General features: G+C 39.9%; 2 protein-coding genes across 4 annotated transcripts in view; one reads left to right on the top strand and one right to left on the bottom strand.

The window, feature by feature from the left end:
• The window catches only part of cbl (Cbl proto-oncogene, E3 ubiquitin protein ligase), a 38951-nt gene extending 28808 nt beyond the window's left edge, over nucleotides 1–10143 (top strand). Inside the window, exons 8-16 of the mRNA XM_042413745.1 lie at nucleotides 463–594; nucleotides 771–989; nucleotides 2281–2412; nucleotides 3423–3842; nucleotides 4255–4343; nucleotides 4509–4715; nucleotides 4823–4917; nucleotides 5329–5568; nucleotides 6888–10143. Coding sequence (XP_042269679.1) covers nucleotides 463–594; nucleotides 771–989; nucleotides 2281–2412; nucleotides 3423–3842; nucleotides 4255–4343; nucleotides 4509–4715; nucleotides 4823–4917; nucleotides 5329–5568; nucleotides 6888–7183 — 1830 coding nt within the window. The 3' untranslated portion in view covers nucleotides 7184–10143. The remainder of the gene's footprint in view (nucleotides 1–462; nucleotides 595–770; nucleotides 990–2280; nucleotides 2413–3422; nucleotides 3843–4254; nucleotides 4344–4508; nucleotides 4716–4822; nucleotides 4918–5328; nucleotides 5569–6887) is intronic.
• Nucleotides 10144–10673: 530 nt separating this feature from the next.
• Nucleotides 10674–14219, bottom strand: part of mcamb (melanoma cell adhesion molecule b) — a 42306-nt gene continuing 38760 nt past the window's right edge. The window contains exons 16-17 of one of the 3 annotated variants that reach the window (XM_042414262.1): nucleotides 13378–13489; nucleotides 10674–13179 (exon numbers count right to left, since the gene is read on the bottom strand). In XM_042414262.1, the coding sequence (XP_042270196.1) occupies nucleotides 13387–13489 (103 nt within the window). In that variant the 3' untranslated portion in view covers nucleotides 10674–13179; nucleotides 13378–13386. Of the gene's footprint in view, nucleotides 13185–13377; nucleotides 13490–14219 lie in introns of all 3 variants that reach the window. The other 2 variants (XM_042414261.1, XM_042414263.1) reach the window with 2 other exon arrangements.

Below are 14219 nucleotides of genomic sequence, written 5' to 3'. Positions count from 1 at the left end.
AAGTGTAAAAAAAAAAAAAGTTAACGATAAATGGTCGTTTTCACAGGCAAAGTGTTCTTCCTCAACTGTAAAGCATCATTGGAAACCCCCTCTGTCCTTCACTATTGCTTTCTGTTATCACAACAAAGGACATAACACCTTAAATGACAAAGACAGTTCACAGGAAATTGTGACACCTTTCTATTTTCACCGTTGTATTCACCCATGTATTTTAACCAATCTCTTTATTTTGTCATGCTCACAAACCTTTTTTTTTTTTTACACTTGTGAAGTTGCTTATGAACACGCTCAATCTGTTTTAGCACAAGATTAAAATGAAAAATACGCCTCCGCATTTTAACATGAACCTTAGTTTCAGAGCGTCATAGCCTCTTTCAGAATGATCTCAGGTGTTAGTGTACCGTATGATATTACCATGTTCAGGCACTGAAAGCTCATTGTCGTCTCATTTCCTCCCCTCAGGAGCAATACGAGCTGTACTGTGAGATGGGCTCCACTTTCCAGCTGTGTAAGATCTGCGCTGAGAATGACAAGGATGTGAAGATTGAGCCCTGTGGTCATCTCATGTGTACCTCCTGTCTCACTGCTTGGCAGGTATGAGAGTGGGTGGATGGAACGGGTTTGTGTGGGTTGGTTTGCTTGAAGTTAAGTGTCAAAACTCATACCTGTCGAGAGGAAATGACTGTTGAACTGTTCTTCTCTGGAGACATAAGATGACATATAAAAGCACATAACCTCCTTTTTATCTCTGCGCTCTATTACATCTGCAGGAGTCCGAGGGTCAGGGAACGGGATGTCCGTTCTGTCGCTGTGAGATTAAGGGTACAGAACCCATCGTCGTGGATCCCTTTGACCCCAAGGACAACAGTGGGGGTTCCTGCAGGGGCATGTTCGGGGCTGAGGGTGCTCCATCACCCAGCTATGACGATGATGATGACGACAGACTTGAAGACCCCCACCTCATGATGAGCAAACTTGCCTGTACAAAGGTAAAATTGTGGAAAGACCTTGACTTAATTGAGACAAAAGTTACTTTAGTTGAAAAGTTTCTTTTTAGCTGAAAGTTTCCAGTCATGACACTGGGTGGGCTGTATTTTCCATTGATAAAATGCTGAGTTTGGTTTGACGCCCTGGGTGCTCCTCATGGGTTCCCACTGTCCTCTTCTCTTCTCTTCTCTTCTCTGTTTTTCTGAGAGACCCATCTTTCTACAGATGAAACGCTCCCTGCCTGCCCTTTTCACTTATAGTGAGCTTCAAGCTCACTGCTCATATCTAAAGTCTTTCATCTCCATCTTCCATGGTGCCAAGGTAGCAGCATTTTTTTGTGCCTCTCAGTATTTGATATGTGGGGAATTCTCCTATCCTCCATCTTTTATGCACCTCTGAGAGACTCTGTGCATTAGTCTGCGTATAGAGTAGGTGAATACCTGAGATCACACACACTTTGATGTGGTCCCTAGAATTTCTTTGGCTTTGAGTGCTGACCTGGCCTCTTTCTCATCTTTCACTATTTCGTTAAATGTACTTTGCTGTACTTCATAAATATTTTGTGTTGATTTGTGTTTGTTTCATGTTGAAACAAAATGAGTCTTGGATGTCTTTTTTTTTTTTTTTGGAAAAGCTAAGTAAAATACAGCTCTAGTATGAGCTGTGATGTAGAAGTTAAAGGCACAGTTCTTGGCTCATACTGAAATGTCATACATTGTAAAGTATTAAAAGTAAAGTAATGGTTTTAACTGTGCAGTGTGGCAGTTGTACCACAAAGATATTGTCAACATGTGGAAATACTGGGACCTTAAACTGTCCAAAATTGGACAATTTGGCCAATTTTCTCCACAGAGCAAGTTCCTCTAATCAGCTAATTAAATTGTAACAACACCAAGAACTGTTATGTGAGTCTACTTTAACTGCATTTGTTCTATTTATACATTTATCTAGAAAAAAAACAAGCCTTTACTGTAACAGTAACAGCACATACTATGAGAAATATTATTATTTCATGATATGGTCATCCAGCTCTAGGTAGAGACAACTTCAGACTTAACCATTCAAGGTGAAATAAGATGAGAACTGTACTGCTGTGTATTCCTTGTTATTCAAGTACTACTGTACGTCCTACATTGAAAAACAAAGTGGTTAGGTAGTTTCACAGGAGTTAAATTGACAGCAGCAATTCTGAATCATGTGTATCGTGAAAAGTTTGTGTTAAAATGTTGTTTATTTGTTTTTGATCAAATGTAACATTCTGCTGTTGTGTGTGTGTGTGTCTGTGTGATCCAGGTGGAGCGTCCCCCATCACCCATGTCCATGGCTCCTCAGTCCTCTCTTCCTCCTGTGCCGCCCAGACTAGACCTGCTACCACACAGACCTTCCAACCCCCCTGGTGCCTCCAGCCCCGGAGTCAGCACTAAGGTAACTGAGGGATTTTTTTTAATACTGCTCCGTCTCAGACCATTTCTCTTATTTACATAAGCTAAAGCATTCAGTTACTGATAATACTCCATAAAGATAAAAAGGTAATGGAGGTTTTCAGTGGTTCATAGTCACAAAACAGTTTATGTCTGGATGGATGTGTCACGTGCTTCTTATGTTTGTTTTAACATTAAAGCTAATTTAGTGTTGTCCCAGAATTTGGTTGCTCTTTACCCTACCATTAGGCATACTAATCAAATATACTGAAATATGTTAAGAAGATAAGATGAGAAATAGTCCAGCACATTATCCCCCGCAGTGAATTGCTGCTTTTACACTTCAGTTTCTGCGCAGATTAAATAAACAAGATATGATATATATATAGAGAGAGAGTTAATTAGTGAACGTTAAAGGTGCTGGTAGACAGATTTTGTACCCTTTGACAGAGCCAAGTTGGTTGTTTCCCCCTGTTCCAGTCTTTCTACAGAGCTAAGCTAACTGACTGTAGCTTCATATTTAGTGTACAGATATGAGAGTGGCATCAGTCTTCTCACCAAGCTCTTTAAATAATTATATTTCCCAAAATATCTAACTATTCTTATAAGAGAGAGATATTTTCCTGTATCCCAGCTCCATTATCAGATTATGCTTACTCCTACTGTCACCTTTTATACAAGTAAGGTGTTAAAATTACAGTGTATTTTATTCTTAACTATATTTTGAGTGCATTTCCACTCACTCTCACAATCATATTACCACATTTCTCCTTAAATGTAGATAAATGGAAACTGTAAATAGGAAGCTGCAGCTAAGAAACAACATATTTCTTAGGTGTTATTCTCTAACGTATGTATAATGTTGATTATGATGACAAATGCAGAAACATTGGTCTTGTTGCTAAATTGATTATTTCCAACACAGAAAAAAAGAGCTCAGTGTTTTCTCTGATTTAACATCAATATTGTTTGTAGTCTAAATGAGCTCCCTCCATCTCTGTTTCTCCCCTCTAGGCAGCATCTCATCACAAAGACAAGCCTCTCCCCCTCCCCCCAGCGTTGAGGGATCTCCCCCCTCCTCCTCCTCCAGACCGTCCCCACACAGCCGGGACGGGTCCCGATGGACGGCTGCAAAGGCGGCCCTTACCCTGCACTCCCGGGGAGCCCCCTCGAGATAAACTGCCTCCAGCACCCCCAAACCGGCCAATGGCTGACTGGAACTCCCGGCCTGTTCCCAAGGCCCCCACCTCATCTTCCTCATCCTCCTCTTCATCTTCCTCATCCACTCAAGTGTCCAGTCTGGGTGGGGACATTCGGGCAGGTGTCAGGGAACTCTCCAACCGACACTCCCTCCCCTTGGCGCTGCCCTCGGCTCTGGACACACGCTTGGACTCGCACAAGAACAACAGCTCCCTCAGTCTGGACCATCAGCTGGTCAGAGGAACCACAAAACACCACACACACCAAACTATCATTTGATTTCATATGCTTTCATTGGCTACAGTTTCAAGCACACAGCATTGAAGTTAGTAGTAACTGTCAAAGTAAGACAAAGGAAAAGACACATGTGGCACCATCCTTTAATAATCCAGCATACTGTATATGATATGTGGTTTAGAGCAAGTGTTGGTTTTTACAGCACTCACTCACACACAGCCACAGTTTGATCACACTCCCAGTAAGGAAATTAAATTAAGGTGTATTCATTATTGTCCTTGTTGCCTTAATAGCATTACAATTACATTACTGTGTACATGTTAATGTGATTTGTTTCTAGATTTTGACTGCAAAAACATTCATCACCTTTTTAAGTTTCTGAGATTTCAGCTTCTGCTTCCTTTTCCAGAATTTTGCTGCAGTAGCTAGTCAAGATTATGACAACCCCAAAGTCAAGCCCTCAGCCTCAGCCAACGCCATCTATTCACTGGCAAGCAGGTACTTTGTACTGGCACTTAAAGATTGGCATAATTTTTGCTCAATTGCTGATCACAATGTGGTAAAAACACACACAAAGACCATCTTATACATTTTAGGAAGCTTGTTTCCTCTCAAAACATACTGAAAACAAACTATGAATATTCTTGGGCTGTTTGTTCTCAGACCATCTTCAGCTTTGAGGTCAGTGACAGGAGAGGAGGCACGTGACAGTGAGGAGGAGTCAGAGTACATGGTCCCCTCCTCTCGCCCTGTCCTGCCGCCCATCACAGCGCCACCTGTAGGAGAGTCCCCACCAATCCTGAGGCCCTCACAGCCTCAGTCTCTATCAGCACTCCAGACACAGGCCCAAGCCTCCACACTCACCTCAAGGTATTCACACCACTCAATGAATCCACATACTGCAGCACACAGAGATGAAAAGACTCTTACGGCTGTTTCTGTTACTGCCACTTTATCATTCTTGTTTCCTGTTGTAGGATGGCACTGGCTGAACTAGAGGATGGACCTCAAATGTATGAAGCCATGTACAACATACAACAACAGACCAGGTCACATCAAGCCAGAGATTCAGGTATTTTGATTCACCAATCTTTGTACGTGCTGAGTTCAGGTGGGACAGTTTTAAACCTCTACACTACTGCACCTCGAAGCAGAGCTTACTATTTACCTCCCTAAAAAGATTTATTTATCTGTGTTATTTTATCATTAAAATTAGCTGCCTGGGGAACAACCCTCGCTCTAACCAGTCAGTCTTAATCTTCTGAATATTAGTTTTACTCCAAAACAAGATCTCCACCTTCTGTAAAAACACCTAAGCAGTGTTGGCATGAATGTAAATTATATTTTTGGTTACAGTTGTGAGTCATCTGAAGCTGTTTTGGGATATAATTATCTGTTTATATGAATGAAAGCAGGAATATGCTGAATGTCTTTCCTCAGAAACTGCTGTACGTGCTAATATACTGTCTTCCATCCTTCCCAGACTATTCAGAGTTGCCCCCTCTGTCAATGACCAACGGTCCCAGAGACCACCCAGCAGAGGACAGGGAAGAAGAGGAAAATGGCTACGACTTCCCGAAACCCCGACTGCCAATGCCCCCCGCGCGACGGACCCTTTCAGAACTGGGAGGGTCTTCTTCCTCATCTTCATCATCATCAAGCTCATCCTCCACAGCCGCTTTCAGCCGCCTTTCTTTAGATTCGGACGCTGGAGCTGCAGCATGTAAGTTTACTTCAGTTGGAGCCAGGACTTTTTTTTAATACAAGATACAACTTTTTTGATAGAATCACTAGAAGTAACTGCAGTTACTGAGTATAGATTTAGCGGTTGGTCATCACTAAATAACTGCATGATGGTTTTGATAAATACACAACTTGTCATGTTGTTGAGCATCCTATTGTTTAGCATTTCAGAGTAAAGCTCAAGCAATTTAACCGTGAAAGTATTGTTTAAAAAAACACAAATAACGGGGTAATTTTTATATAATAGTAATTAACTATGGTAACAAACTATTTAATCTTTGTGACATTTGACCTACATCAATCCAAGGTCACAGGTGACTTTTTTTAGTTTAATATATCAACCTAAGCTAGATGAGGATATCTGGTGCTAAAACGCCGCCTCTGGCTGTCAGGAAAATTGAAATAAATAAAGTAATCTTAATGGCTAAATACCATTTGGTTAAGTGGGAAATAACTTTTTGGGTGATTGGGGTGAACTGACCATTACATGGGCTTTTATTAAGAGACTTGACCTTTAAAAGTTCAAATTTTAAATTAGTAGTTGCATATATTGTACAGTATCTGGTTGGCAAGGGTGAAAAATAAGGTCTGTTTCTTAAAATTACTTGGGTGTAAAAATTTATACAGTGCATCATTAATGGCCTTAGTAAACCTCTGACATTCAGTAAAAGAAGGTAGTAAAGCAGTTGCAGGAGTAAAGGATCATGGAGCACCGCATTTAACTTTGGGCTGTTTCGTTAGAGGATTTTGGCGGAGAGCTTGACAAGCGTGATGGAGTAATGACGACAGGTGGTTTCTTGGTCGAGGTTGCTAATACCTGAAGCTTTTTGGTGGCAAAAGACGACCTTTATGAGACAACCTTTCGTCTCTCAGAGTGTGCCTCGTTTCTGTAGTGAGCTGACATTTACCGCATATGATTGTGGGGTGTCTGAGTGTTTCATTAAAGACCAAAATCTTTGTATGAGAGGACCAATTAAGTAACTCTCAGAGAAGCTGACAAGCTCTCAGATCATAATTGGGCTCTTTTTTGAGTGCTTCATTAAAGGTCGCTGCAGTGGAAAGGTCAAACTGGTGCGTAATTATAGTGATCAAAATTAATTTCTAACTAGATCTAAATGATTTCCAGGAAGGTAAACATCTTTAGAATTGACCAATATCTGCTTCTCAGTTGTATTTTTTTGAGGATATTTTAAATGAATTTATGTTGTTTGAGATTTAACCAAAACTTCAAAGTAAAGCGTGTTCAAGACCTTTTTGCTCAAAAGACATGTACACTCACTCTCCGCCTCATTTCTTCAGCTTTCTCAGAGCCGGGGGAAGCACCAGAGAGACCCCCAAAGCCTCTGCCCAGACGAATCAACTCGGAGCGTCGGCCCAGCCCTGTCCCGCCCGTCCCTGCCCTTCCCAGCAGCGGAGCAACAGGAGGAGAAGCCAACCCTCAAATAAGTAGTGAGATCGAGCACCTCATGAGTCAGGGATACTCTTACCAGGACATCCAGAAAGCACTGATGATTGCACAGAACAATATTGAAATGGCTAAAAATATCCTGCGCGAGTTTGTCTCTATTCCCTCCACTGCGCATATCCTTACATAGCACACTTCCTGCGCCCTCTTTCATGTTTGCTCTCTCGCCCTTGCTTGGCCCAGCCTGGTCGGGTTAAGGTTGGCACAGCCCAGCCCAAAGCCCATCGCCTGCAGCACTACCTCCGGTGCTGGCTGACGCCCTACGCCCCTGTGGATTTTTTAACTGGCTGTTACTCCAGCGAGCTCACAGCATCTCTGGGACTCTGCGCCCTGCACTCCATGCGCTTTCAACAGTGTCTGGCCTTCTTTTAAACTGCTCCAGCAGGCCTCTTCCTTTTCAAGAACATCTCCACGGGACTGACTGAACGCGTGTGGAACAATGACAGGACGCCGCATGGTGTAAGACTTTCGTAGGAATCCTGGGAAGACAGATTCTTATCTTTCATTTTGAAGCCTCTTGCTGAAAATGTAACCAACACCTCACAAATAAAACTAAAAATGTATGTCTATATGAAAATTTAATATATGAGTAAATGTATATTAAATGTGTGTAATATATACAGTACGTGCATATACAGTATGTGAAAATGATTTCAGCTTTGAGGGTCGCTGTTGGTACAAGCGATATGGGTAGACAGGGACCAGATTCTGTCGGACTGAGGCATGTGAGTGTGGAGAAGTATCTGTGAGGAAGAGGAAGGAGTCAGGGGAGTCTTCCTCACCAGGATCTTTCAGTCAGCAGCAGCTTAGAAGACATGCAGCGGAGCTTTTTCATTACGAATTCAGTCTGTTATGGCCTTTGATTAACAACATTTCTTTGGTACTTTTTTTTTTTTTTTTTATTTTAGAGAAACATGCTTGTTTTGTCGTGTTGTATTTTTCAAAGTAGCATGACGATGGTTTCAGGTCTGGACTGTTATCTGGCAGAGTGTGCGTGTGTGTGTGCGGGCGTGTGTGTGTGACCTGCTCTTAAATGAACCCCTGTTCCTGTACAACATGAATGTGGAATTACAGTCAGTATACTCAGACTACTGCTCTAACTCATGGCGGGGCCTAGTGTAGCTGTTGAGCCTGGCAGTGAGATAATTAGAGGACGTACTAATGTTGACGACCCTGCAGTACCAGACAGGCTAGTGTTCTGTGATCCGTGGCGGCTGAAACGTTTTCGTTTTGTCTTGGTCATTGGCTGGCTGGTTCAGGTTTCTGTCTCCAGCTCAGTCCAGTGTTATGAAACAACAACAACAAAAAAAAAATTGTCATTGATTTACTTTGGTAATATATTATTGTAATATGATCATAAATATTGTTATTATAATTAATTCAGAAGTGCTTCACTGCTGCTACTATTGTTAGTGCTAAACAATTAAGCCTTAAATGTATATTTGTGAATATTGTGTTTAACCGTGTTCTTTAAAGTGACAGTATCACCCGTGTTTCTCCAGTCCGTAATGTAGCATACTTGAAAGTACAAGCGGCTTGTGAGCCTGCAGCCCTCTCAAGCTGTCGACTCTTCAGTGTTTAAAACCTTTTTTCTCCTCTCTGATTCTCTGCAGGTCGACTCTATAATAAAGCAAACAAAATGCATTTTGTCATAGATTCAGGCTTCACTTTGACATCCGCTTCCTTCCTCCTCGGGCAATCGCCCCACTGAAAAGGAGTGATTGCTGAGGCTTTAAAAAAAAAAAAAAAAAAAAAAAAAAGTAGGCTCATGGGTTTGCTGGCCCACCCCCAAGTCTACATTAAAATCAGTATTTGGGCCAACTGTAAGAACTAACTCAGGAATAATGTTTATCTTAACAAGTGGCGTTCACCCTGGCTGTCCAAAACCGGAGAAGACTCTTTATTGGCATAGACAGCAGTTCACCTGCCGTCTGCTCATCCAGGTGACATGTAGCCTAAAGTATCCGCTTAATGAAGTCACACCAGTAGCCTATTACTTTTTTGTCACATTATAACTTGCACATTTTACATTTTATTTCCTTTGTTTGCAGGACTAGAGACAGCAGCTTCATTTCCAGGTACTATGAATGAACAGATAAATAAATGCAAGGAGCTTTTAGGTACATTGACCAGAACCTCTCCCAGCATATGAAGAATGTTTTTGTTTGTTTGTTTGTTTTTTTTTGGGGGAGGGTGTGAGTCATGTCAATAGCTAATTAGCTTTAGCTTATACTGGGTAATGCTGTCTGTTGACTGGACGCTATCTCCACGCTGTCTGGCCATCCTCTAGTTCTTTTTTTTTTTCTGTTCCTAGTTGCCTTGAGAAACTTCTTGAATGATGGGTAATGGACAGGGGACGTCCCCAATCCTCATTACTGTACCAATGTTTTGTTAATGTTTCGAGGACAGCACGTCATTGTTGTGTATTATTTACCTTTATTTGTTTTTCACACAGTATACCAATTTGTGCTTTGATACTGTCACTCTAAAGGAAAGCAAATTGTATAGTTAGTGATATAAAAGAAAAAAAAGGCTGTTTTTGTTTTATTTTGCATTCCTGTACATGTATTTTGTTCCAAAGGTTTTGTTTACTTATGTGAATAATTCTGTGAGCAGTGCCATATGTTTAGAGATCTTCACCATGTTTAGAATAAGGCCTTTGTTTTTTGAAGAGAGTGTGTAAGGTATCAATCGTGTACCTGTTGATCTCTGAAGGCAAGATTGTGCAGTATTGCTTGTATTAGTCTGTCCTCTCTGCCTTGTCAGCCGTGTCAGCTTCATCTATAAGTACGAGCACTGATCTGTGAAAGGCCTCAGCTTCCTTTCGTTCCATCTTTCTTTACTTGAAAGATGAACCAAATCTCAGATCAGTGCTCAGTCTCGGAGGTGCCTGAAGCGCACCAGCCCTGTTACCCCTGCCTCCGTGTCAGGGGTACTTCAACTTTCTGCCAGAAGAGGGAGCCATTGTTCCATGTAGCTGTGTTGCTTCTCATCAGTAAAAGGCATTCATTAACTTTTTGATGGTTTTTAAAGCTCATATCACTTTGGAAGTATGCACAGTGCTGTTAATAAAATGATAAGTAAAAGCCATCATGTGTCTCTCTTTTCTACAAATATGTTCCAAGATGTTTGACATGCAGATGCCATTACACTTACAGATATAAAATGTACAGTGAGTTACAAAGCAACACTTTTATAAACTTATTGAAGAGTGCAATATGTCTCCTAACAGTAAAAATCAAATTATTTCAATGCATATTTTTTAGATTGGTGTACTGAAGCCATTTAGTAATATTTAATAATTTGCACAACCTACTCAACAGTGAACTCACATATTCACTATAATAATAAATTACAGTGACACATTTCTTATGTTTGCTGTGCAACATTTAAGTACTGAGACTTTTAATGTACTGTATTTAAAAAAAATGCATTGACTTTAAAGCATTAATCATGTAAATTTAAAAAGAAACATCAAACACAGTACATGTACTTTTAATAGTACGTATATTATGCTGTGAATACTTCCATGCTAAGGTAGTTTGGATTGCAGGAGTTTCAAAGGAGCTTTATCTCATTGTGGTTTTGAAGTCATGCAAGCAGTCAAGTGCTGAGCTGATAGAAGTGATGAGTTGTGGCACCGTTGTTGGCAGCTCAGCTGAACCCAGCAACGACTGAACAAGGAGAGACGAGAAGCTGAACAGGACTAGAAGTGACTCTGGAAGCAGGATTGAAGGTGGAGGACTGAAAAAACTCTCAGGGTTTTGAAAATGATGCAGCAAAATGTGCTTAATAATGCAATACAGCATGTATTTAGGAAACAAATGAGAACCAAACCAAGTGGTCAGAACTGCAGACAGGTTCAATACTTCAGGGCCATTTTCGATCTATTTCTTGTAGCTGATAGTCCTGAAGGTCCAGTAATGCATTTGGTTACTGCATTAAAAACCAAAATCAGATTGAACAGCCCGTCAAACAAATCAAATCATCATATCTGAGCCATTTTAAAACTCTTATGAAACCTAATAAGCTCTGTACAAGAAACAGTGAACAAACGCATGGATATAGCATGTATTTTATGGAGGAGCAAGACACTAATAAGGGCACAGATAAGATCACGTATTTGTTCTGTTAATGACAAAATTTAAAGCAAAATGCTGAATCTGGACAAGCAAAGTGTTTTTCACTGCCTGAGCTTTTGCACAAAGTTTTGTCAGTAGAGATCACTCATTTGAGGCTCACTGTACATACATTTCTTAATAGAAACAATGTAAATTTTTTCATTTAACAGTCAATGTTTATTTGGTATAATTTTCAAAAACTACAAACAATGAATTTGTTGGTACAATGAATTGGTTCGAATGTCATCAGTGATTTAACATTTTACAACTCCAAGGCATTAAAAGGCATTTTTATAGATTTCAAAAATCCAAAAGCATTTAACGGATGTAGTTCTCAAAAACAGAAAAAAAACAGACTAACAGAAGGTTTGTTGGGTAAGTGAAACAGCTGCACAGAGCAGCTTGATTGTTGATTGTCTTCAAACTTCATTTGCATATGTGGAGTCACAGTCATTCCCCTCCTTAGTCATGTCTACATGTCACAAATCGACATGACAATCATTTATATGTAATGTGAGGAGTGGGCGTCAATATAAGGCATCATGTCTGAGGGCGACTCTGAGTCTCTCTAGGATCCAACAGATTATTTCAAATAAATATCAACTCAACACATGAATTAATGCATTAAACAGAAATGTGTCTTTGCCTTATAAGGAGGGCGACTTCATGCCGTGAACCATATCTACCATGGACCAATAATCTGTTCTACCCTCATCCTCCTTAAAAAAAAAAAGAAAGAAAGAAAATTGGCTGCAGAACAACAGTTCATCCACAAACAATTACATTAAACCAACAACAAAAAAAAAAACAGTTTCACATTAGAAACGCAACAACACAACTGCATGAAGAACAACCACAAAGAAATCAGTGCACTGAACATTAAATATAACTATTGTTCATAATCAACAGTACAAAATGTGGAGTTTGCTGATATTTCTGTATAGCTTTGAATATAATTTCTAAGGCATCTGTATAATTTTTTACTGTTGGCAATGCTTGAACTCAAACACACACAAAAAATATCAAAACTAAACTGAGACGGAAAAAAAACATAAACATATGAGAACTAAAAGGTAACCCTTCTATGTCAAATCCTGAACAGATTATTCACCCGTCTTGCAAAAATATCTTCTTTAATATACACAAACTGGGGAGCGTAAAGATGATAGTGTTAGCTGTAGAGAGAGAGAGAGAAAAAAAAAAAAATGTGAATGCTGTGTGATTAAATGACCCACAAGTTTGAGCTAAAAGGCAAAAGGTCGGTGCAGGACAAGGCTGGAACTGGCTGCAGAGGGAAGTATCGGTGTATCCCCGAAAAATTTCAGTGTACAGACTTCAGCAAAACAGGAAACATGGACAAAAATATTTTAAAAAAAACAAAAAAACAAGATGGCTTAAACTACCTACGCTCTCCTTGCTCTTTATAAAGAGCACCAGGACAAAATAAAACACTATCTGGTCATTTATTTTTGGTTGATTTTTTTTTCTATCATGTTATTTTAAATAAAGAAATATATACATAGATTATAATATGTACAGTTGATAAAAAGCTGTTTCAGGCTGCTCTACAGTGATTGCTTGAGGTGATGCTTAGTCAGGTATAAAAACAGTCCCTGCTCAACGTTGTGCTCTAAATATGGTTCTACAGATGATCAGCAGTACACAAGGCTCATGATAATGAGAAGTACAATCTAAGGACAGTTCTTTGAAGGTGGAAGATTAATTAGTAGAGTTATGTCATGGAGAGCTCATATGACTTTTCAACATTGCCGGGATGTAAAGCACAGCAAGCAGAGGCTGCAGCTTGGAACAATTTGAGTCTCAGTCGTCCATCATGATATTGACTGACTGACAGACAACTGAGCTTTTTCATGACATATCTCTAAAATAAGGAGCCCTGGTGGAAGGTTGAAGGCATCAGCGGGTCTGAGAGGGAAGAACAGGAGCAGCTGTCAGTCTGTCTGCAGTCACCTCCTCACTTCTGCAGGTCCAGGTACTCACCGCCCTTTACTCCAGAGGGCAAACACACACACACATTAAAACACGAGCACAGGCAAAGATAGAGAGAGAGAGAGGGGGGGGGGGGGGGGGGGGGGGGGGGGGGGGGGTGTAAATACGTTAATGGTGTAATCAGATCAACAGAAAAACAGCATTGTCTTAGGTCACAGGCAGTTCAACCTGCAGTTACAGAGTAGATATCTACCTGGTCGTTCTAAGGTTGTTTTTCTCCATTGACCCCGAGGAGCACAGCTTCCTCCGTGTTGTCGCTCTTCATTTCTACCACAATGTTATCTTTGTTGGATTTCTCTTTGGTGCTGCAAAACCAAACAAAAGGATGAGCGATCTTTTTCTTGTAGTTTCTCATATTTTAACCACTTTAGACCTGAATTTTTTCCCGATCAAACTTTTCCTCAAAGTTTTTCTTACTCCTCTCCCATGTAGAAATTAGGCTAAATCAAAGTTTAGTTGTCCACTAATGTTATTATTATATTATCATTTACAGTATATTATTATGTCCACTGCAATGGATGTTTTGACTGTGACAAGGTAAAATTTAGCTTTTTTGTCGCTGTGTTTATGTTCATTTTACAGCTGATTTAAGGCCAGTTATGGTCCTGATCTAACTTGAATACCTTAATATAAACTAAAATAACTTTTAGTTGCCAAAAAAATGTTTGAATTGTAGTAACTTTATTAACTGAAATAAGTCATATATAGATCTGATATTCTGATTTTTCAATTTTTTTTTATTTTGAAAAAATCCTGAAATCAACAAATTCACTTTCAATATGATGACTTTTTTTTAACCTTTATTTAACAAGGAAAAGGCTCTACATTTCCCCTAAAACAATCAACAGCCAGATTATGCAGCTGTGATTTAAATTCATGAAGGGCAACCAAATTTTGCAATTTTAGATCAAGTTGCAGAAGGTGCAGCATGCATAAAAGCTCTTTTACTTAATTTAGTGCAGACTTTGGAAACTGTTAATAAATATGTATCCTGGGAACAATTTTGTTGTTTGAATGGCTTTGTAGATAAATATA

Source organism: Thunnus maccoyii, chromosome 6, assembly GCF_910596095.1.
Source record: "Thunnus maccoyii chromosome 6, fThuMac1.1, whole genome shotgun sequence".
NCBI lineage: Eukaryota > Metazoa > Chordata > Actinopteri > Scombriformes > Scombridae > Thunnus > Thunnus maccoyii.
This window is presented reverse-complemented; position numbering and strand designations above follow the sequence as displayed.